Source organism: Gymnoscopelus braueri (assembly GCF_963280865.1).
Source record: "Gymnoscopelus braueri genome assembly, chromosome: 14".
Classification (NCBI taxonomy): Eukaryota; Metazoa; Chordata; class Actinopteri; order Myctophiformes; family Myctophidae; genus Gymnoscopelus; species Gymnoscopelus braueri.
In genome coordinates this window covers 17,036,248-17,060,452 of record NC_137619.1, presented here as the reverse complement: position 1 = coordinate 17,060,452, position 24,205 = coordinate 17,036,248, and the positions used below count along the sequence as shown (strand labels likewise).

Genomic DNA, 24,205 nt, shown 5'->3' with positions numbered 1-24,205 from the left:
ATGCCACCAGGTGTTTTTTGGTCTGTCTCCTTCCCTATTTGCTTGTGGATTCCAAAAGAGGGCATGTCTTGTGATGTTAGATGCAGGCTTGCGAAGAGTGTGACCAATCCATCTCCAGCGTCTTTGGAGGATTTCTTCCTCTGCAGGCTGCTGTCTGGTTCTTTGCCATGAGTTCCTATTTGTTTATAGCAGTGGTTCTCAAATATTTTCATGTGAAGGACTCCCAAATTTATATGTATTTGGGTGCGGCAGGAACCCCCATCTGAAAATATTTTGTGCCAGGGACCAAGGTTGTGCCAAGATTTATGTAAAAAGAAAATCTAAATTAACATAAATCTTTCAAAAACACGCGTGTGTGTTTTTGTGTGTGTGTGTGTGTGTGTGTGTGTGTGTGTGTGTGAGATAAATCACTTCCTCTTTCTGTTGAAGTAAATTCTTGTGTAATTCTTACTGTGGAAGTGGAGTTGTATATTGAATATATATATTGTATATTGCGCGTGCGTGCGTGTGTGTGATTTAATGTTCAGAACCAAATGCAAGAATGTGCTGTGACTGTGCTGTATCTATAGATGGACAGAGGCTCTTGTATGAGTTGTCCCATCTTACACTTTCCCTTTATATGATTATCCACAAAATGCAATTAAAAGCAATCGTAATCGTTATTTACAGCAGCATTGAAGATCTGTTTTGTTTATAAGCTGAAACTCTGATTGCCGCTCTAATCCTCTCACAACATTAAATGCAAAAAAAAGGAAATTAAAGGAGAAAGAAATTAAGAAAATAAATCCCATAGTTGTCAGAATAAGGAGTGTATAAGATATAAAGACTTGCAACCTTGTTACTTCCCAAACCCACGATTGTGTAACCACCATGCTAAAGTGGAAGTGAGTGTAACAATTGTTGACTTCTGCTTAGGGAATGATTGTGTTCTCTGACTGCTTTACAGCTCACAGTTACTGTACTCACACTTCACACACAACTGGCGTAGATAGCTGTAGGACCACCTGCTCTCTCTGTGAAATTGCTGTGACGTGATGCATCCTGGGGTAAGTAAGTACGGTTTTATTTACATACCTTTTTAAAACAAGGTTACAAAGGTAGGCTTAGCCAAGTTTCAAGCAGTTTTCCCTATCTTTATTTGTGAGTCAGAAAACAGCATGGATCAGGAATAGAGAACGCATTTATCCCCTTTCATCTATAAAATATGTTTCCGTTATGTAGGCGGGAATATACTGTAGACAGAGGTAGAACTTGGGAAGAAGTCGTAGAGGTATATTTTGCTCTATGCTATGGAATATGATGAATTAGCAAGAAAGTCCTTATATGTTACCCATACCATTATACAGTAGGCTGCACACTGTATGTGGTTGCCTAAAAAAAGATTCACTCATCATCAGTACAGTATGTTGCCTTGTGCTGACTTACAACATCTGAGTTGTTCTGTGAGCAAGCCTTCTTTTCTATTCATTATTCAATGAATTTGTTTGGATTCCAATTTACGTGGCATTTCAAAGCAATACTTTGTAAGTTCAAGCTGTTTGGAAAGGCTCTACATGAATTTCCAATTCAGCCCTCCATGTCTGGCTGGTTTATTTACCCCCAAAATATTGGTCAGTTGGGATTGGAGACCAAATCAATCAAAGACATTAATGTTTCAAAGGATCAGCATTGAAGTGTGAGATACCAGGGTAGATCTAAACAAAACAACAAGATAGACAAGAGTATTGATCAATCCCATAGCTATATGGATCCACATATGGATTATGGAACCCAGGAACTGCCATGTTCATACTGTGCAAGGATACATCACCATAGCTTCACACACACTTGCTTGCTTTGTTATGGATACAAATCTTCAATAAATTATTGCTTTAAAAGAAGAACATCTCTAACACATGTAACACATGCAGACAGAAACTCTGTCCAGATAGTGTACTTTCATGTTGCTAGGGACCTTTCACTAGAAGTCATGTGACAATGGGTGTCCCTTGGTATTGGGCAAACAATACAGTATGTTTCATTAGCTACCACAGGGGTGTATCTTCTAGGGAATTTATGCTCATTGATTGCTTAAAGTTGCACCATGTAACTTTCCTCTTTTACTTTTCCTGATTTGAACCCTGGTGCGCAGGAGACATTTTTACCACTGAGCTAATGAAGCCTGCCCGCTTGCTCAGGGAAGAAATTGAATTTTGACCTTCAGGTTCAGAGGTATCCGGATTTGTGGGTCCGACCGTTCCAAGGTCGGCGGGTTTTGTGGGTCAGACCGTTCCGAGGTCACCGGATTTGAATGGGGAGAGTGGACTTTGGTGGCCAGAACTACGTGGGTCCGACCGTTCCGAGGTCGCTGGATTTGGCCCGGACGAGCGTTCTTGTATTCCAACCTGCAACTGTAGTCCAGTTGATACTAAAGACTAGTAACCTTCTCTTTATTGTGTTCAAACATGCACAGTAAAATACTCACTGATTTAAATGAAATCAAATGGACCCATAAGACTCCATTTGGTTACATCTGTGCACTCTACGAGTTACAAATGGATAAATCAACAATGAGGATTTTGCTGCGTGTGCAAACATGATATGAAAATAATATTGAGAGTGCTTCACTAACTTCTTTCTGTTTTAGTTGAATAAAAGGGAGTACAATTTCCCAGCAGGGTTTGACCGTTAATTACATTGCCACTCAGGTCTTCCCTCTCCATCCCAGACAGGGCGCTGTAACTCAGGAGGATGTATGTGTCGGTTTGAGAGAGCACTATGTTAACACTTGAACCCTAGCATCCCTATTTTGGGGCTAACATTTCGCGAAAATAGCCGATCTTCAAGTTCACAACGTGTCACAGCACTACTTGTTGTGAGCCTGTAGATCGTCTGTTTGATACAAAGATATTTAGTTTGAGCAAAAACAAAAGGAGCCTAGTATAGAGCCCTTGGGAATCCGGCCAACTAAAGTATAGGGTTTAAGTAGTTGATATTCAACAACGAGATCACTGGATCTGAATTGTCCCTAACCTGGGAGAATATAGCAAACTTTCAGACAGAATCTCTATGACTCAAGATCATATCTGCCCTAACCCCAGATTTGACATGTTTCTTCTGTGATAGCAAACAGTGCAGTCTAGATTGATGTACCTACATAGACATGTGTCATATCACACTTTGAACAACAGAGCTGTTGATGTTACCATGGGTGATTCTATAGAGTTTATCTATGAACTACAAACTGATACACTGGGATAGTATACGGTATCTGTCGGATACATTTCTTGCTCCTAAACTGTTAACTCTACTTCTGTATGAACTGAAGCTCCAGTATAAAATATACATTATTTTAGTCAGGCATGCCTTGATAACATCAAAGAAAAGAGTGTTGTGTCCAGGTAGCGCAGGGGTAAAGTACCTGCCCACCTCCATGGAGACTGGGGTTCAATTACTCCACGTGCCACTGGCTTGGCTGGGCGCTCTAACAAACAGAATTGGCTGCATTCGCGGGTGAGAAACTGGCAACTGCTAGAGGTTGGTCAGGGTACCTGTTCAGCGGGGAGTGAAGGGGATAGTTGGCTTCGTCTGTAAGCGTTACAGCTTCATTGTGAAACTCTTCAATGTCAGGTGAAAAGAAGCAGCATATCAAAGGAGACACATAGTTGTCTACACTCTCCTCGACCTCAAGACCAACAGTATAGGGGTTGGCAGTGTGGCAATCTCAAACCAACCACTTGGTCATTTGCCATTTAATCAACCAGCCTCTTACAGTATATGTTGCATATTAAAGCATACATAAGTGGTCATTAATTTCCAGTGGTCCTTTTGATCACACTCTTTAACCACATACACGGCCTCACAAAACAACCACGCACTCTGAATGGTGTTGCTAGGTTACTATACTGAGTCCTTGCCAGTCGTGCGACTGAGGAACCATCCGATGGGCAGACTGCTGAGAGTTGTTTGAGCATCTAGTAGTGGATATCCAATGGGTTCTCCATACTGAGAGTAGTTTGAGCATCTAGTGGACATCTGATGGGTACTTTATACTGAGAGTTGTTGGAGAATCTAGTGGACATGCAATAGGTATACTGAGAGTATTTGAGTATCTAGTGGAAAATTATATGAGACCCAGATCTAGTGGACAACTCAGCAACTTGACAGATTTTGAGGCACATGACAAGACAAGTGAGCAAGCGGTTCCCAATTTCGGATTGGAACTACAGGTTCAAGTTCACAAAAGATGAACTGAGCTCATACAAAAAGGAATGGAAACGGAAACCAGAGTGAAAGTATCTGTTTTATGTCGGAGTTTCATCACAAAAGTGGAGGCTACTGGCATTGCAAACTGTACTGAAACAGGGCACAGTGCCGTTGTGTCTCATTCAAACAGCCCCAGACACTCCCCATAAATTATTAAAACTGGGGGCAGTGGCTGGGAAGGCACTGGGGTGAAATATTTGATATTTTATTCAAAGTCAAAAGGCTAAGTCTGATTTCAAACAGATACTTTTTTTTCTACCATAAGCCAGTGACAAGATCAAGAGTGTAACTGTGCGGGCATGGGTTCATTTCTTTGAAGGAGGTAAAGGCTTTTATCTCAATTGATCCCACTCAGTGATTTGCAAATGATTAAATCACAGTCACATCCTTGCTTAAAGGGCTTCATCGTGCAGCAGGCTTATGGGTGGAGCTAGCCTATATCCTTCTTTTGTCAGAAAGATTCTTATCTTCAGATGAGCGATCTGCTTGTAAAAGAAACTGTCCGTAACTCAAAGGGGAAAGGTTTGATCCTCACAACAACATGAGACCACCTGCTCACTCATTGTAAGTTTGTAAGATTTAAATTCCTGCTGCTGCAACGAGAATGAGAAACAAAAATTGGTCACACCATTGACTTCTGTGAGCTACTGTGTGATCTAGCGGTAACTTCAAATCATGCACTTTTGATGAACAGGAAATCTATAAACAAATAGACATGTATTATTCATATTATTCAGATCTAAATTAACAAGCCATGTTATGTCCATGTCCCATAAGTCACTGTGCAAGTAACTTCTTGCAAACAGCTCACCATATTGTTTTTGAAAATAAGATACCTTTTGGCTTCTTATTGCGGATGTTCATTATCTTATGACAAAAAGCAGGATAGAGGAAGAGCTTCGGAAGGACCTGGAGCAATGAATTATGAATGAAAAGAGAAATACATAATTTAGAGGGATTTGTTGCATATTTTATGGTAATCATTTTTCATTCATTTACAAATCACAACTGCCTCCATTGCAGGACAAAAGAATTATCACAAATTGTAAGGTAAAGGGCAGATTTAAAAAAGAAAGTTCTAGGAAACAAGGAATTGTGAAGAAAATTCCTTTAGGCGTTACAAAAATATAGATAATACTAATTAGGGTTGCAAAAACAAAGACTACTTCAGTACTTGTATGTCACACATGTATATTTCAAGTTACACTGATACATCATGAAATGGACACAATCCTGATATAACCTATTAATCTTACTAGACGTGTGAGTTGGCACTGTAGGTAAGCTGTGATAAGAAGCACTATATTGGCAGATAGTAATTAAGTTAGAATTGCTGAAGGGGTTTGTAAAGACTTTAATCAAGTTGTTATGGTTACAGCCAATGGCTAGACAGTTAAAACTCCAGTGAGATTTACTACGGCTGTAAAGCAGCCACTCGTATTTTTAATTTCCTTGTTAACTTCTTGAAAATGTTTAATACGGGTTTATATTGTGCTTCTCGGTAAAGTACTGAATAATATATTGAGCAACAATCTGTTGTATGTATGAAAGGTGCTGTACACAACAATCAAACAATCAAAAACCTGAGTGTGGCCTAAATATTGTGCACTCCGATAATAACATGTTAACGCTCAGTGTGTGTGCTGGTGTGCAGGTATACAAATAAACGCTGTTCCACTTCAACAGAGTGCTGCAGAGCAGCAGAGAGCAGCAGCACCTAGGCCCTAGCATTAACCTGCTACCACCAGGCTCCACTTGGTTATAGAAGCCTGCTACTCCTGGACATCACCAGGCCAGCAGCAGTCTGCTACCACCGGGCTCCACCAGGCCAGCAGCAGCCTGCTACCACCGGGCTCCACCAGGCCGGAAGTAGCCTGCTACCACCGGGCCAGGGCCGGATTTATAGGAGTTGAGGCCCCTGGGCTAGAGTAATTTTTGAGGCCCCCCTTTTTTTTCTTTTTTTTGTGAGCACCCCCCCCCCCCAGTTGGGGGCCCCTGGGCTGCAGCCCACCCTAGCCCAACGGTAAGTCCGGCGCTGCACCGGGCTCCACCAGGCCAGGCAGGCTCCACCAGGCCGGAAGCAGCCTGCTACCACCGGGCAGCAGCAGCCTCTGGAGAGGACCAGGCTACCACCAGGCTCCAACAGGCTACCAGCAGCCCCTGGGAGAGGCTATCATCAGGCTCCACCAGCCTAACAACAGCCCTTGGGAGAAGACCAGGTTACCACCAGCCAGGCTCCACAAGGCCAACAGTAGCCAGCCACCACCAGGCTCCAGCAGGCCAGGTACCAAGCATCTAGTACAGGCCCAGGATTATCTGACATTAAAGTAACGGGCTAAGGCAGTGCATGTGGTTAGTCTTTAACCTAGATCTGCATAGGCTTGTTGAAGAGTCTGTTGTGTTGCAAGGTCAAAATGGCCACAAAGGAAATGAAAAAAGACATTGAGGACTTAAAAGCATCAATGAAGGAAATAGAAGAATTAAAAGCTGCTATGACTTCATTGAATGCTGATGTGATGACCCTATCAAAGGATCTTAAGATACAAAACGCAGAGCTGGTGAAGAGAACTGATTACCTGGAAAACAGAGTGTCTGACATAGAGCAGTACTCACCAATTAATGACGCCATAATAACTGATCTGAAGGTTAAACCACGGTCATACTCACATGCCCTGACAAAGGACAAGAGAGTAGACAGTACAGATCATGAGGAGTCAACAGAGGAGCAGGTGACTGCATTCCTTCTGGGCAAAAACATATACAACATTGAGGCCTGCCATACTCTAGGAACAAGGAACCTGAAGGAGAATCCTGCTGTAATGGTACGCTTTGCAAATGTGAAGTATAAAGTCGATCTGCTTAGGCAGGGCAGGAATTTGAAGGGCTCAAATGTTTACATTAATGAGCATCTTACAAAGAAAAATGGTGAAATTGCAAAGAAAAGCAAGGTTCCTCAGGAAACAGGGAAAGATTCAGTCTACTTGGTCTGCAAACTGCAAAGTGTTCATAAAATTGAATGGCCAAGCAGAGCAATCCAAAGTAATGTGCATCAGGAATATTGAGCAGTTGGACAAATTTGTCTGATTCTAGAAAGTTATTAGATCAGATCTGCAAGCTGTACTATTAATGGTTTATGTTATGTTAAAAGGGTATCATAAAGTAATGTATTTAACACTGTATTATCTATATTATATTTATATCAGACAAAAAAAAAATTTTAAGGATAAAGTAGTAGGAAGATATGACCTAAGAAGGAAGGAAGATTTACGGCAGCCTTTTGTTCGCACTACACACAATTTTTTTTTTGCATTTCAGTCTGTGGGGTTACTCTGTTGTGGAATGAACTTCAGGAAGAAATAAAACAAAGTATGCCACAGTTTAAACATCAATAAAAGAAAAGCATTTTTAAGAAGTATAGCAATGAGGACGGTTGTATTGAAGTACAAATGTATGTATACATTTGTTTTTTCTATTCGTTTTTTATTTTTAAGATATATTTTCTAATAAGATTTTGTGTTAATATAAAACTGTAATAGGGCGTAGGATATTATAAGCATTAGCTTCTTCCTGCTCCTTTTCGAACACTTATGATGTATTGTTCATTGAGATAGTTGGAATAGTTTTTTTTTAAATATTTTGTATTTTTTACTTTATTGTTTTGTTGTGACTTTTTTATTGTATGGTGTTCGAAACAAATAAAAAAGAAAGAAAGAAAGAACAATTAGGCCTACAGTGGCTTGAAAACGTGTAGGTCCTACACACACTGGTTGAAAATAACTGCAAAATGCAATATCTCCTACACTGTAGGAGATATTGCATTTTGCAGTACTACTTTTCAACCAGTGTGTGTCCTACCCAACACCCAGGGTCTACATTTTCTCAGTTGAAGAGTAGGGAAACCACTTCCAAACAGCTGCAGATATGCTAGATATATTACGTACTATACCACACAGACAGGTTAAAGTAACATTGTATTCATTCAAATAAGTTCCAGATTGCAGCTTTAAATAGAAATGTATTGTTAGTCAGCTTTTATTTTGTTAAATGTCCATTGAAAATCTCCTTTGTGACATGGTGCCATCTAGTGTTTAGGTAGGAGGTGATGCAGTACAGTAAAGGTCTGCTTTAGGATACAGCATTGCCATAACCCATTTCCAAATGCATGTTTTATAAAGTGTAAAAACACTCTGTTTTATAGAGTGTAAAAATATTATACATGCCTAATAATTATGTGATAAATAATCAATAATGATAGATTCTTTCACATCTGACAGCTGACATCACTGTTGATTTCTGTGCTTGTATTGTTCTGTAGAACGTCTATCAGTGCGACATGAACAGATTTGGCCCCAGCCACCAGCCGTAAGTAACTTACTATTTATTTCTATACATGAAAAAATTAAAGTGTTAATTTAACCACTTAAAACCTATATACTTAGTTAACCGGGGTCCCCCAGGGCTTTATAGCTCCGCTCCTTTTTGTCCCTCAACGCCAAATCTCGTCCCAGCGTGACCCCTTGTGAGCTTGTAGATCTGCTATTTTTGACAAAGGTTCTCCACAGAATAGGGACACTATAGGGTTCATGTGGTTAACTGCTTGCCGCTATATGAGTGAGTGACAAACAAACCTTCTTGAATCTTGATAGTGTACAAGTGTAACAAATTGGATCCGTGTTGATCGAACTTCAAGAGTGTACAGGTTATTCTTCCTCAGAGTTACGAATGGATAAATGAACACTGAGGATTTTACTGTGTATGGTTTCATTGTAATTTAACTCTGAAAGTGTAAACATTTAACATTGTATTCATCACTCTCTGAATTCAGTTAATCCTCAGGATTTTATTGTTGATCAGTGTTAACACAAAATGAACAGTGGTCAATTTGTACACTTTCAGCAGGATCTTTCCATGCATCCATTCCAATATGTCAGCGCAGTTTATGCAGCAGAGAGAAAGGAGAGTGCGTGTGCGTGTGTGTGTGTGTGTGTGTGTGTGTGTGTGTGTGTGTGTGTGTGTGTGTGTGTGTGTGTGTGTGTGTGTGTGTGTGTGTGTGTGTGTGTGTGTGTGTGTGTGTGTGTGTGCGCGTGCGTGTGTACGCGCATGTGGGTGTGTGTGTGTGTGTGTGTGTGTGTGTGTGTGTGTGTGTGTGCGCGTGCGTGTGTACGCGCATGTGTGTGTGTGTGTGTGTGTGTGTGTGTGTGTGTGTGTGTGTGTGTGTGTGTGTGTGTGTGTGTGTGTGTGTGTGTGTGTGTGTGTGTGTGTGTGCGCGTGCGTGCGTGTGTACGCGCATATGTGTGTGTGTGTGTGTGTGTGTGTGTGTGTGTGTGTGTGTGTGTGTGTGTGTGTGTGTGTGTGTGTGTGTGTGTGTGTGTGTGTGTGTGTGTGTGTGTGAGAGAGAGAGAAAGAGAGAGAGAGGAACACATCTTTTTTTTCCAGCGGTCATGCCTTTGTGTGTTGTCATTCTCGTGAGTTCCTCTTTTCAAGTGGTTAATCATGAACTTGTGAAAAACAGGAGAATAAAGTCTGCACATTAAATAATGCTCCCATGAAAATTGATTGGTTTCCATTCAAATGACGTTTCAAGCGTAAGGCTCTTATTCAGACCAAGAAGAGTCTGAAGGTGTTCTTCTGTCCAGCACCTAGTATTTATCGTTTGGATGTGTGTGCTTTTATAAACTATTTGCATAATCTTGAACTTGTACAATCAGGAAGTTGCATGAGTAGGATTCTAAAGCAGTGGTTCTCAATCTTTTCTGATCAGGGCCGTGTTAAGTTGTCAGATGGGTGGGCCCAGTTCATTTTCAGAGCATGTTTATTTTAATGATAAAGAAAATCAATTCTGTTCCGGCGTGGATCATTGGAACTACCATAGTATACATTAAAGGGGGATTTTGGACCACGGTTTTCTTACCTTTTCTATGATGTTATGATATCTTAGGATGTATGGTACAGTAGAAAAATTTCTTAACTCCATCCCGGGTCCGCCACAGCTTAAAACGTGCGCCTATAGAGCACCGAAGTCCTGACGTCACTCGTTCATCCCCAGGTTTGCGGAAGTAATTTCTCTATGGAGAATAACATTGGGTCATCTTAGAATCGTCTCATATAAGCATTGTGGTCCAAAAATAAACACCGCGTGTCGGCGTTATTGTCAGGGAGGAGGTTCTGTATCGTTTATCATAGTCAGTCACTTATATTTGATACAGTCTGTTTCTGGCGAAAATGTAACTAATTCGGCGGAAGTAACATTAGCGTTTTCTCACCGTCAGTTGATGCTTCATATCCATAAGAGTCAACCCGCCGGGGTCATTTGTTTATTTTTGGAACACAGTTCTTATTTGACGCGATATTAAATACGTCTATGGGATTCAGAACGGGGGTGGAAAACTGCGAACCAGGTAGACAAACAAAGGATGTGTAAATGACGTCAGACTTCGGCGGTCTATAGGCATTGCGTTAGATCACGTATTTTAATAGCTTTTTTTTTTTTTTTTTTAATCTGACGTTCATAGTGACAGTACACTATGCAACCGGGAAAAAAACGGAAAGAAACGGAAGTCTCGCTAGACGAGATTTCAATCTCGAGATTTCAATCGCTAGACGAGATTGAAATCTCGAGATTTCAATCTCGTCTAGCGAGACTTCCGTTTTTTTTTTGTTTTTTTTCATATTTATCGGTACCAGAAAAGAATACCATGATTTTTCTTTTTTTACATAATCATTTAAATCTTTGTGTTTTGCCAATTATTTGGGGGTAATATCCTCATGGCCCACCAGTGAGGTTAGAGAATCGCTTTTATGTTTTCTTATTTCTTTCAGATAATTATTTTAGCTTTTCTGTCTTTATTGATAGTATATGGTAGAGAATGACGGGAAACAGGGAGAGAGAGACGAGGAGTGACACGCAGCAAAGGTCGCCGGGAACGGGATTCGAACATAGACATAAGGTAGACGCCTCCTCCGGCTCTGAGGCGTCTGTATCTCGGGCGCCATTTTGGAGAAGGCAAGCTTCCTGACTACTGGCCAATCACAGCGCGTCTTTTCCGGGGCTAGTTGTATAAAAATATCCTGTTATATCTTTATACAACTAGATTCTGGAAGCTTGCCTTCTCCAAAATGGTGCCCGAGATATAAGTCGCTCCAATGAACTGCAGGGGCCAATGAGGTATCTAGGTTTCTATATCTATGCCTAACATTAGAGCCAAGACAGAAATAGCAAGACAGGTCATCTCATGTGACATGTAGGTGGACGCCTTTTTAGGAGACCGGAAGCAGGTTGGAGTCTATTCATTCCGATGGAAGAGTGAACGTGAACACAGCTTCTGAACCATTCTTTAGCCCCAGGGTCACTGAACTAAATATTGGACCTGATCGTCACAAGCAACACAATATTCCCAAGATTGTCATACTTAAATGGCTTTTCTCAGAGAGACAAATCAGGAGAGAATCAACTTTGTTATCGACCTTTCACACTCTCGCGGGATCTAGCACCAGTGAACATAGGACATTTGCGAGATTTGTCGTCAGACGCCGGCGCCCACTTAGGAGACCATGTGTAGGATTTGTGTACCATGTCGCCTCTAGTGGCTCCGATTGGGATGGCGTATCTTCATAAATTAACCATCTTTGATTAGAGCCTATATGTGGTGTGCGCCTGGACCGCTAGGCCAGCGGGCGCTCCCGAGAATTGCTGTTGAACTCAGTCACTTTTTTTTTTTTTGGGGCTTTTATGCCTTTATTTGGACAGGACAGTAGGCTGACAGGAAATGGGGAGAGAGATGGGGGTGAGACATAAAGCAAAGGTCACTGGGAACGGGAGTCTAACCTGCGACACGCTGTTATGCTGGATTACCAGTTTATGTGGTATGCGCGTGGACCGCTAGGCCAGCAGACGCCCGAACTCAGTCACTCTTGTGGCATTTGTTGTTTGTTTACTGTGGGCACTTAACCACTCTCACCCTGGTCTCACTATTTTGGACAAGTCAATATAGGTGAAAATTTAAATAATAACAAAATTGCAGATCTAATTTAAGCTCCCAACTTGTTGCCATACCACGCGTTGTGAGCTTGAAGATCTGCTATTTTTGAACATGTTTGAAATAAGTGGTTAAAACTGCAGACAAAATAGTAGAGAGAAGACACACTGGAACATTTAAAACACTCTTGACCGAAAATTCAAAATAGGGGCTTCTTTGAATCCTATAATCAGAGACCTTGTGGTAATGTAGCTCGTTGCAATTTGTATTACTAATTAGTAGGCATCATGTTTAAAAACTAAGTTGCAGCACATAGTTTGTTGCTTTGAAATTGTCTTGCTATGCCCAAGAAAAGCGAGGTCCGCTTCAGTCACATCCTATTGCCTCCCACAGCCAGAAACGGGACAAAATGTTTGACATAAAAATGTTAATCTGCGCACTTGTTCTCAGCTCCACTTGTATATTGCTGTCCTTAACGCTTCGATCGTACTAGATCTTACTCAAATGTAAATTCCTGATCAAGGTTATTGAGTAAGATTGAAACGTTGAGAACAGCAATAAACAAGTGGAGCGGAGAACCAGTGGGCAGATTACATTTTTATTGTTACTGTTGATCATTGTTTGTCCAACACCTATTTCCTTTGTTAACATGTTTGACATTGACACAAATTGTCTCAAGTACTTCCCTCAAGTACAATTTTGAGGTACATGTACTTTACTTGATTATTTCCATTTTTGGATACTTTAAACTTCTACTTCACTACATCTCAGAGGCAAATATTGCACTTTTTACTCCACTACAGTTATTTGACAGCTTTAGTTGCTTGTTACTTTTAGGACTATTAATACAATATATGAGACGTAGCCTGCGAGTTAAGGCCAGCATATACTCCAGAGGTTACACACTGCGGCTATGCGGGTGGAGTTATTACAAAGTAAGTAAAACATGTGAATAACAGATACGTTTTTTATATTGTGGTATTTTCAATTGAGTAAAACATCTGAGTACTTCTTCCACCCAAAAAAGTCCAGCTCTTATGCAGGTTGCTAACCACAGGCAATTAACTTTAAAGAAGGAGGAGACAGGTGTTCTGTAGTACAGTATGTGCCATAGACGCACTGGGATGCAAACTGTAGCCGGAAGTTCAATGGAATGCATTGCAGAATACAACAATTGGAATGCATTGCAGAATACAGCTTATTAATCAACAATATTTGTATCGGTTCAGGAAAATAAAAGAAGACAAATGACTATGTGCACACTATTGTATTGAGGTATCTAAAGAGCACAGACAGTGTACGTGTCTGACTGGGCAATATTTGCTCTAACAACTTATGCAGACAGATCACTCAATGATATTATATAGTGTGCACATTGAAAAACAAGAGACCAGAAAACTTAGTGTGATATGTCTTCTTTTAGTTTTCTGAGACGATTATTTAACGAAGGTCGCAATCATTAGAAGATAGTGTTTATTCATAAGCTTGTCCACCCGGCTCCGATTAACTTCATTGCATTCCATCAAACTTCTGTTTTGATGGCCAGTCAGGCCAGTTTGCCTGACAAGGCTGACAAATCAGCAACCTGGAATTGTTGGACCAAGAAAGTGATGGATCTTTCCTTTCCTTCTTTACATATCCTTGGTTCCTCCACATCTGCTTCAACCCTGTTGTGGTTGACTTAGTAAAATGCCTATCACGAGAACATAAAGCACCGTGCTTCCACAGAGAAGAAGTGTGTGGGGGCCCCACACACTTGATGACCGTGATGCACGGTCATCATTTTAACTCTCAGCACTTGTCAAAGTTTAGCAGGGAAAAAAGTTAGGATTACGCCACGGTACTTTCCAAAGGTCTCGTCGTGATGACCTCACTCCTACACTTTTTCTGAAGTTGAAAACACCCACCTACTGCTCAGCATGAGTTACAGTTGATATTTTAATTTACAGTAGTACAGTTGATTGATTGATTGATTGAAAATGTTACATTTATAATACTTTTGTCTAAAAGGTCCGACCAAAAAAGTCCTTGCGGACTTGTTTCCGTTGGGGTCCTGTTCAAATGCATAATAATAATAATAATAATAATAATTTACAGTTTATAAAGACAGGCTTGCCTTGACTTGAATAAAGGTGTTGTATAAGGGTGCAGATTCTTGCCTCCAAACTCACATACTCCATTAATGATCATATCAAACATTTTAAATAAGTTAAGCTTCCAGTCACAATGTAAGTGACCAAAAGAAGTTCAGGTGTGCAGCAGAGGAGGCTCACCTATGCATAACACTTATTTTGCATCATAAACTGGATGGATTGATTGCACAGCTTGATTGTTTTTTAAATTCTTTACTGGAGGGGGCCTTTAAATACAGGCCTACGGATGAGTAGGGCTTCCAAATGCAGTTGCTGTCATAGCATGAATGTACCACTCTGTGTGTCTGCACGCTTACTTGCGCACGTGCGTGCGTGCGTGTGTGCCTGTGCGCATGCATGCACAGGGGGAGGGGGAATGGAAAAGAGAAGTGATCATCCGTGCAGAGGTGGTTCTAATGACTTCCCTCCCATCTGTGACAATATGATGAGTAAATGGTTGTTGCATGCACACAGTCGGTTTACAATGAAACAGTCCACAGGAGTACGGTCAGTGTATTAGAGGAATGATGCCTAAAAATGTAAGCTCTTGGATCAAATATGAATATGGAAACGTTCAGTAAACTAGCTGCTCCAGCCACTACAAAAATTCGGTAAGCACGTGTTAAAATGTTGTTATGTTTGTCCAAGAGATAGAACTGTTAACTGTAGAAAACATAAATAATATTCCTATTGCAGAGAATTTGAAGAACGATCAGCTGTGACTATAAGATAATGCTTTTTAAAATAATCATAATTCAGTCCATGTTTTTATAATGGCTGTTATGGATATGATTGCTGTTTGTAAACAGAAGTGTTAGACTTGTGCTATTTAGTCTACATTTACTCTGCAAGAGGGCAAACGCTATAGGATTCTTAAAAAAAAGAGAAGTCACGAGTCATCGTTTCATCACATATATGTTACGAAAAAGGTTATGAAAAGCTATTTCAACCTTTTGTGGCCTATACATGAATCCAAAGATAAGTGCAAACCATGCCATGAAAGTGAAAAATGTGCATATTGTAGAGAATTTGTGAGATACAGTAGTGTAATGTTACTGCTGGGGTAATTACATGTCTCAAACATGTCTCCCTCAACCTCTCTCACACTGTAATTGCATAGTATAGAGCCTCTGCAAGCCTGAGTGTATCTTTGCTTATTATACAGTAAGTGTGGAGTGTAATGATAACAGACATTACTTGTCCAGCGCTGTTCAACACACGATACTGTCAAATTCATGCTTTCAAACTGCCAAGAAATTCTCAGGATGTGGCAGTAAATAATGATGCAGAATAATGTGTTTTCCAGGCAGCTTCAGAAGATGGTTCAGGACATCAAGAAAAGTGATGGCAGCTTGCTAGATAAACTAAAAAGGTTAGTTTGTAAGTGATGTGTTCACTTGCAGTATACAAAGTACATGTATTAATATAAGGATGGACATTTTGCACCCTAGCGCACAGAAGACAACACTCTGACAGAAATAGCACTGTAGACGCACACACGTAGAAAATCTCAATTCCTTTTTCTCAACTGTTACGCACACAGACCCACAAACTGAAAATAGATGGCCACTGAAATACATTAACAGATGGCTGCTTTCTCACTTTCGTTTACTGAGATGAAACTATTAACCTTACTTGTAATTCGTTCTATTATAATAGTCATCAACTAACCATGCGAACATGTGCTGTTAACACTTTGACAAAAACTGTTTGTTATTATGTGAAAATTAAGATGTAATCATGAGATCATTACTCAAGCTGTTACAATCTAAATCTTTATTTATATCCTGTATAACGCGTTTGAGGACATGTTTGTACCCTTAAATCATGTGAACCCTTTTGCAATGCTTTTTCCCCACAAATCTCTCTACATAGCAGATTCACAAGCAAGTCTACTCCAAAACTTCCTGCCAGAGACTACCAAGGTAATAACTATTCTTTTAAACAGTATCCACTTAAAATCTTATGAGAAAAATAAAATGTAAGACCCTTCAGAGCTAATGTTATTTAATAATATCATATTATTATATATCATATCAACGATATCATATATATTATCAAATATTAAATATTACCCCCAAAACAAAATCTGAGACCTGTGAGCTGATAATTAAACAGGTTAGATATGAATATTTTTCATATCGTAGCGCAAAGCACAGTTGCCTGACCCTCTGAAAATAATTGACAACACTCCAATGGCCATTCTGTTGTGTTGTCAGACACTTACAACCTCCTTTAGTCAAAGGTTTGTTCAACTTCCCTCCAGTCTTCAAGATGATCAAACAGTAATGCTACAAAAATAGCATTTAATCTCAATCCAAAGACATTTTGTATGGAGTCCAAAATCAATCAACAGTCCTGTTCAACTCAATTCGAGACATTTCTAGAAAGACAAGGCCCTACAATTCCGGTGCGATAAAGAGATCAAAGGTAGGGTCCGAGACCGAGTCAAGACTGAGACATAAAGGGGATCGAGTCAAGACCGAGATAGAGGGGGGATGAGACCGAGTCAAAAGCAAGACTGGAAGAATTTTTTTATTCTAATTAACCCATTAAAACCTGGAAAGCATCTGTGTCATTTTAGATTTTAGCCATATATATAGCAACATGCGTTTTTCAGAAAACTCTTTTAGAATAGGTTCTCAAAAAGGTTCTCAAAAATAGCAGATCTACAAGCTCACAGCACGTCACTTTGTGCCACGCTGCAAGCTTGTACATCTGCTATTTGAGTAGTGTTTCAAATTAAAAAACAAATTTACACAAATCTTCTCTTCTGGGTGGTCCCTGGCACAAAATATTTTCAGATGGGGGGTCTGCAGCCAATACATTGGGGGTCCTTGGCACGAAAAGGTTTGAGAACTACTGATTTAGAAGGCATTTGTAGAATCGGCCTCAGGTCTTAATGGCCATGACCGAATAATTCAAGAATGTACACCACCTGTATTAGGCTACAGTAGTAGACAACACTTTTTTACACTGAGAGTAGTTCAGTAAATTGTCAGTAGCCAACTGTGTAGAAATGAGTGGTAAAAAAAAACCTGTATCCTCTGGTCAGAGACGAGGCAAAACCAAGTAAAATTGAAGACTTAGACCAAGAACACCAAAATGTGGTCTAAACCAATCTTTGAATGTTAAAGCCCTAGGGGCAAATGTCACACACACCCCTTAAACAAGACACAAGTGGCAGTCAATTATCAATAAATATGTGGTGGTCAATTAGCAATCAAGGGATAAGGAGATGGAAACAGGAAATGGAAACCACTACAGTGGAAGAATATTTATACAAAATGCATTTCCACCCTAAGTCATCGGGCTTCAAAAATACATGATGTGAACACAAAATATGTTTCATGCTTGGCATTATAATAACACATTTACATATAGACCTATATAAACCTGTCCTTATCTTTGTATAGGCCTATCAGGTTCGGATGTCGATGGCGATGAACAATGGTCTGAAGCTGAATTTGTAAGTCAAAACCAGCATTTTGAGCACGCTCAAGACTAGCCTACTATGTATACTATATACTTGTATTTATCTTTCCACATACATTGAATATTTTCACTGCCACAGGAGGAGGACACATACGAAGACCTGGAAGACCATGACGACGACAACTATGAGCCACCCCCTAGTCACAGAGTCTTCACCCCAACACCTTCTGCTTCCTTCCACAGAGGAGGAGAGTATGTGGGTCAGTATCCTTTCTTTCTTTCTTTCTTTCTTTCTTTCTTTCTTTTATTTGTTTCGAACATCATAATAAAAAAAAGGCACAAATTCTCACTCCGGAAAGAAGTCTGTTAAAATGGGCAAAACCTGCACTCTGTCTTTTCCTCAGTAATTGAGACAGCAACCAATTTAGATGCAAATGTTGTCTGTTTGATAACCCGATCGAAATGGTGGCAAGGCTGAGAAACGTGTGTAACGGTAATGTTATACACCGTTGTATGATGGTATCGTGTGCCACAAATAGACAATCTTCAAGCTCACAAAGTGTGTACTAGCGATGCACCAATTTGTGAGCTTGTAGATTGGCTATTTTTGGCACGTAACTCCAGCATGCAACAAAATACAAATCAATCTTAATTCGCTGTCACGCCCAAATACAACACCTACTGTATAGCCTGAATGTGCAGGCCCACCGACCCAATCAACCACAAACCATAACAATTAATTGATAACAAAAATGCTATGAAAAGTTAACTTTGTATTATCGCTTTAGCTGTGTTTCTTACTATCACACCATTGTCACTATCTCTGAAATGGCTGATAAGACACATTTTTTTCTGTGGAAAATTGGTTATTTTTGAGAAGCGACATGGTTATACGAAGAAGTGTAAATGAACCACAATGTCTGCGTCTGACGTCAGAGAACTGCATTATGCAAAAGCTTATGTCCCTTTTTTTCTCTGTCTGCTTCTCTTTTTCAGACAGCTGCCGTGGAAGGCCTGACCAGCAGCCCAGGAAGCCCTTACGCCCGGCTAAAAACATCAAACCACTACCACCCGCACCCAGCCAGATGTCCGATGATGAAGTAATACAACTTACAGCAGTTAAAAAGAAGATGGATGTCTTTCATACTTTGTTATATATTTCATATTGTACCTGGTGGCACATGAGCTGTGTTGCATGTCGTCTCAAGGATGACGGAATGGGTGATTTTGCCCCAAGTCATCACTATATAGTAGCCTTAGCCTACAACCTGAGAGTGAGAATATGTTGCTGCATCTCCAGTGCCAGCCTGTTTCCTGTCTAAGGTTGAAGGCTGTACTATCTGCTAAGTACATATGTCAACAACAACAAAAAAACTAACATATTTACTGTTACAGTACTGCACATCAAAGCCAAGTCTCTGCAGCACTGCAACATTATGAGTGTTACTTTAGTGCTGAATGTTTAAAAATGGACCGGTAAGGTTCAGAGTTGAATGAACACAGGATTTTGCTGTGTATGTAGGCTATCAGGCTGGCCTAGTTTGGGACACAAGGGAGATTTATACCAGATTGTATGTATTGGTGAATATGCAATGCAGCCTATTTTTACACAATACTGTACCTAATCATTGTTAACTTTTAGGATGATTACATCAATCCAGAGGTTGCTAATGATGATGACTACATCAATCCTACTGAGAAATCACCACCTAGTAAGATACTCTAATGAATAGAAAGAAATATGACATGGGCAGTATAACTAATCATAATAATAATGATAATTATGGTAATGTTCCTATGCTTCTCCACAGATCCTATGATACTTCGCACAAACAGAGCAGTGCAAACCTTTGTGTCAAAACCTGTACCTGAATGCCCACCTAGCCCTGGTAGGCTAAAACCACAACAACCGCCATAGAGCCATTAAAAACTGTTGTAGAACCTTTACAAGTTACAGTTCAATGAACAGGGAACCCACGCTCATATCCAGTACCGATTTCCTAACATTTCTAGCACATTAATAGATAAGGAAAATGTATGTATAGGTTTTTTGTTGTTGTTGTTTTTGTTTTTGTTTTGTTTTTCCTGGTGACACTTCCTATGCATCCCATGTCTATAATGCATTATAAACATGCATTGTAATCTGCTTATAACACTGTATAAATGCTGTTATAAGCACTCATAAGTACATATAGTATAAAGCAATCGTAACACATTATAAAGACTTTTATAATGACTTATAAGTAACATAGTACTTCATAATTACTGGTCACTCAGAGACTTTCTTTTGGCCAGGATCGTAGTGTCATTCTCTCATTTTGTCACAAAACGTTTCTGTCTACCCCTAGGAAATGTCATTTCCTAGGGGTAACTGTAATTGACCATTACAGTGACTTCCATGTATAATTACACTATAATGCATCACAACAGTGAGTATAAATACAATGTATTACAACTATATAGATCCTGTGATCCTACAGTGATATAAGCAGATTATAATGCTTTATATGTTTGTTTATAGTGCATTATAGACACATCTACTGTATGCTTTAATAATAATGATTTCCTTCTATCCCTAACTTTGATCTTGGTTACGTTTCAGATGTATATGAAGTTCCTGACCTAGAGGTAGATAGTCTAATGACTCTACAATCTACTCTATGAATCTAATTTGTTGGGAATATTCTGTATAATATACAGTACTGTATAATAATCTTTGACATATGGAACTAACCTTTCCCCCTGTTTTTAAAGGAGAGCTCATCTCTAGTAAACAGGTCAGTTTTGAGCTCACTTCCTAAAAAAACTCTCTATTTTCTTACCTTACTAGAACCAGGTTAACCTCATACCTTTAAAAGCCTTTTCCATTGAATGGAAAATAATAGAGAGACAATTTTGAATTGAATTTTGTTTCATTTACACTGCAGAATTCCTCTAATCCCACCAAAACCTTCACGTCCTTTGCCACCTCTTCTAAGCCCCAGGTAAGACTAGGAATGTCAGTATTACTATTATTATATTATGTTCTCAATCTATTTTGTTATTTGATATTCAGGTGTTTGTGTGTCGTTGGTAACACCTTACTTCAAGCCCATATCTATAATGCATTATAAACATACTTATACTGCATTATAAGTGTGTAAATGTAATGTCAACATAAGTCACTATAAATCATTCTTTTTATTTTCCAGAATGAACATTAGGCAATCGCCTCTTCCAGTAAGTCATTTCAAACTGAAGGGATGATGTACTTTAACAGTGTAGTAGGATCAAATCGATTTTAAATACAGAGTGTAGAACTTTTATGACTTTATGACTTGATCAATTGTGTAATTGTCCAGGTCCCTGAGCCCTTGGATGTTGATAAATATGAAGTTTGTGACCCAACTGATAGTAAGTATCAAAGGCAGTAGTTACTCCATTAACTATTTCTTTTTCAATCTTGAGTGTTCATTTGTGTAAAACTGTGACTTCCTTTGAATGTCAGTTGTTTGCGCCATCTAGTGCATGGATAGTGAAATTACATACATCTGTGACACAGACAGTTCTGTGTATGTACAATATAAGGTCAGAGTACAGATTTATAACCACGCTGTCTACTCCTGCAGGGTCAAGTATAAGGTCTGTTCAGGACCGCCCACCAGTTGCGCTAAAGCCCAGAGAGTAAGTGTTGCATGGTAGCTTCGGCAATGACTTTATACTGTTACCCATAATATTTTTTAAGTGGTTTATTGAATGCCATATAACATTGTTTTTTCTTCTTTCTTTTTTTCTTTGCAGTTTGCCACCAAAGCCAGCTTTCAGACCAGTATGTATATCATTTTATCAATAAAATCTCATAGCAATATTATTACCATTCATAATTTACATTAATTCATTAGTTTGATTGGTTTTGCATGGTTTCAACCAACATTACCGTAAATGTGTCCGTTTTAGCCAGCCAATGCATTTTAAAGTTCAGTGCCTGTGTATGATGTCGAAAATCATTAAATAAGAATATTGTTGCAGAAACCAGAGTTGATGGACAGAGATGATGGTAGGTTTTTATATTCATACATGTATACCACATAGAAACCTGCATACTATTTGTGTTTACATTTTCATGAATAAAAAAAAGACAGTGGACATTCTGACGGCACAGTCTTATTCCCACAGGTCCATTACTACCCATGAGGCACGACAACCCCAAACTCCCTGTGAAAACAAGTATAACTGACTTCAAACGTCCAAAGTAAGAAATGCACTACAGGCCTGTGTGTCGGTTATCAATGTATATTTGAATGTTGTTTGGAATATAGATATTTGCATTTCCCGGCACGTCAACAGTAGGCTGCACTCTCAGAGCTAAATTAACACTGAGGATATTTTCCTGTATACTACATGCTATTTGATTTGTGAAAATAATTACGCTTATCATCTCCCTTGCAGGATTCCCATACCACATTTTCTGACCCCAAACAGTAAGTATTAATTGTGTCTCATGCTGACTTAATAGCTACAGCAGGTGGATAATCCCAAGCATTAAGGTTTTACATTGTCATATTTCCATGACAAATCATATACAGGCAATTCTTTCATGAATTACTTATGACACGCATTCATTATTGAACACAGTGTAAACACTCATGATGATACTATAGGCTACATCGTCCTGAATTATTCCACATTACATCAAGTGACTTTACTCTCCTGTCGTTCCAGGACCGCCTGACAAAGGAAGTGTGTCCACGGAGAATGGGCCCGTAGATACAGAAAAGGTTGTCCAGTTAATGTTTAACCGGAATTCTCAGATGGAATAAATCATTCAACAGTGTCCATACGCTGTGTATATACAGTGTACAGCATGAGCAGAGGGATTGTTTTAAAAATGTAAAGTCTTATAATGTTTTGTTTTCAGGGAGAGGACTTGCACAGGAAACCCTGGTATGCAGGTGACTGTGACCGCAAGACTGCAGAGGATGCGTTGCTTCGGTCAAATAAGGTAAAAAAAAAAACATGGGCAGTCGTGTGTGTGTGTGTGTGTGTGTGTGTGTGTGTGTGTGTGTGTGTGTGTGTGTGTGTGTGTGTGTGTGTGTGTGTGTGTGTGTGTGTGTGTGAGGGAGCGCGAGTGGGTGAGGGAGTGCGAGTGGGCGTCTGTGTGGACTGGTGACAGCGTATGTAATATGTATGCACTGTCATTTCATATTTTCTAAAAGCAGATACTGTATATGACCACATCTTATCTTATTGTTTATGTGAGCCCATCTTTTTCTTGTATCAGGATGGGTCGTTTCTGGTAAGGCAAAGTTCTGGTCAAGACACCCAGCAACCCTACACGTTGGCGGTCTTATACAACGACCGGGTGTACAACATACCAGTGCGATTCATTCCAGCAACTCTGCAGTATGCACTCGGAAGGGAGAAGAAAGGAGAAGAGGTACTAACAAGGTCTTGGTGTTTTGAATTAGAATTACAGTACACCGTAAAATCCTCAGTGTTCATTTAACACGCCGAGTGTGAGAATATAGCTTGTAATAGCTTGACTTCATTCTCTTGACAGCAAAAGGAAGCATGTGGGGGTGATATCTGGGTGTTGGCTCATATCCAAAAAGCCTCTATTTTAGAGGGGCCTTATTTTTGTCACTCAGGGTGGGAGTAGTGATCTAACAGAGTTTTCTCTGTAATTTTACGCTCAGGGTATATTTAGGTTAGGCTCCACATCTGTCCCTGTTTGGATTCCAGTTAGGTTGTAGTGCAACCTCCTACACATCAAAACCCTCCACGTGTCCAGTTAACACTCTGGATTTTATTGCACTGAATACGTTCTTCATTGGAAACTGTATTTTCACTGCACCCCCGCCCCCCGTTCTTGAAAGCTGAAAAGTCTGAAAAGACAATTATCTGAATGTCAATCCTATCCTCCTCTTCTCAGCGTTTCAGCAGCGTTTCCCACATGATTGAGAGCCATCAAAGGAATCCTCTAGTACTGATTGACACCCAGAGTCACAACAAGGACGCCACCAAACTCTGCTATGCTGTGAGGCCATAAGGGAACCAAGACAAAGCCGACTGTCCGAGATGCAACCTAGTCCCAAGCCTCGTGCCAGACCACTATTTGCAGAATAACCTGACGCTATTCCAAGTCCATTTTTGTATATATTTATAGTCACCAGCCTCAGGACTGTATGGTGAACACGCTACAATAGCTCACTGCCTCACAGTCCTCTAAACTCAACTCGTTCACTGTTGACATTTTGAAATAAATGGCCCTCAGGAGAAAACTGCATTAAACCAAATCCAAGAACTAAAAATGCTGCAGTAAAGCTTAGGAAGCCTGTACAGATATAGTTTCCATAAAACAATTTAGGGAGCCAACCTGAACATAACATGTTTTATTCTGTTTTAATAAAAAGGTCGTCTTTGTGTTGAATGGCTCAA

At 39.8% G+C, this 24,205-nt stretch overlaps 1 protein-coding gene across 7 annotated transcripts; it reads left to right on the top strand.

The window, feature by feature from the left end:
- The first annotated feature begins 943 nt into the window (after positions 1-943).
- blnk (B cell linker) lies at positions 944-24,198 on the top strand. 7 transcript variants are annotated; one of them, XM_080449954.1, is made up of 24 exons: positions 944-1,046; positions 5,932-6,529; positions 8,561-8,607; positions 15,660-15,725; positions 16,232-16,278; positions 17,770-17,822; positions 17,928-18,048; positions 18,785-18,888; positions 19,431-19,500; positions 19,600-19,677; positions 20,391-20,416; positions 20,543-20,565; positions 20,716-20,772; positions 20,980-21,007; positions 21,130-21,181; positions 21,397-21,451; positions 21,569-21,596; positions 21,797-21,824; positions 21,944-22,019; positions 22,217-22,248; positions 22,490-22,545; positions 22,686-22,769; positions 23,049-23,204; positions 23,700-24,193. In XM_080449954.1, exons 3-24 carry the CDS (start codon positions 8,579-8,581, stop codon positions 23,814-23,816), a joined length of 1,386 nt encoding a protein of 461 aa, XP_080306080.1. In that variant the 5' UTR covers positions 944-1,046; positions 5,932-6,529; positions 8,561-8,578; the 3' UTR covers positions 23,817-24,193. The 7 variants fall into 7 exon arrangements, with proteins under 7 accessions (XP_080306080.1, XP_080306077.1, XP_080306078.1 ...); XM_080449951.1 differs by having other exon boundaries at positions 16,229-16,278; positions 23,700-24,192; XM_080449952.1 differs by having other exon boundaries at positions 990-1,050; positions 16,229-16,278; positions 23,700-24,192.
- The last annotated feature ends 7 nt before the right edge of the window (positions 24,199-24,205 follow it).

What these genes read in the sequence shown, in the direction of transcription:
- blnk (XM_080449948.1), top strand. Translation starts at nt 6,708, where the DNA reads ATGAAGGAAATAGAAGAATTAAAAGCTGCTATGACTTCATTGAATGCT. An exon ending in GCCAGATGTCCGATGATGAA is followed by an intron (nt 18,889 to 19,430) that starts GTAATACAACTT and finishes GTTAACTTTTAG; the next exon opens with GATGATTACATCAATCCAGA. An exon ending in GTTGCGCTAAAGCCCAGAGA is followed by an intron (nt 21,452 to 21,568) that starts GTAAGTGTTGCA and finishes TTTTCTTTGCAG; the next exon opens with TTTGCCACCAAAGCCAGCTT.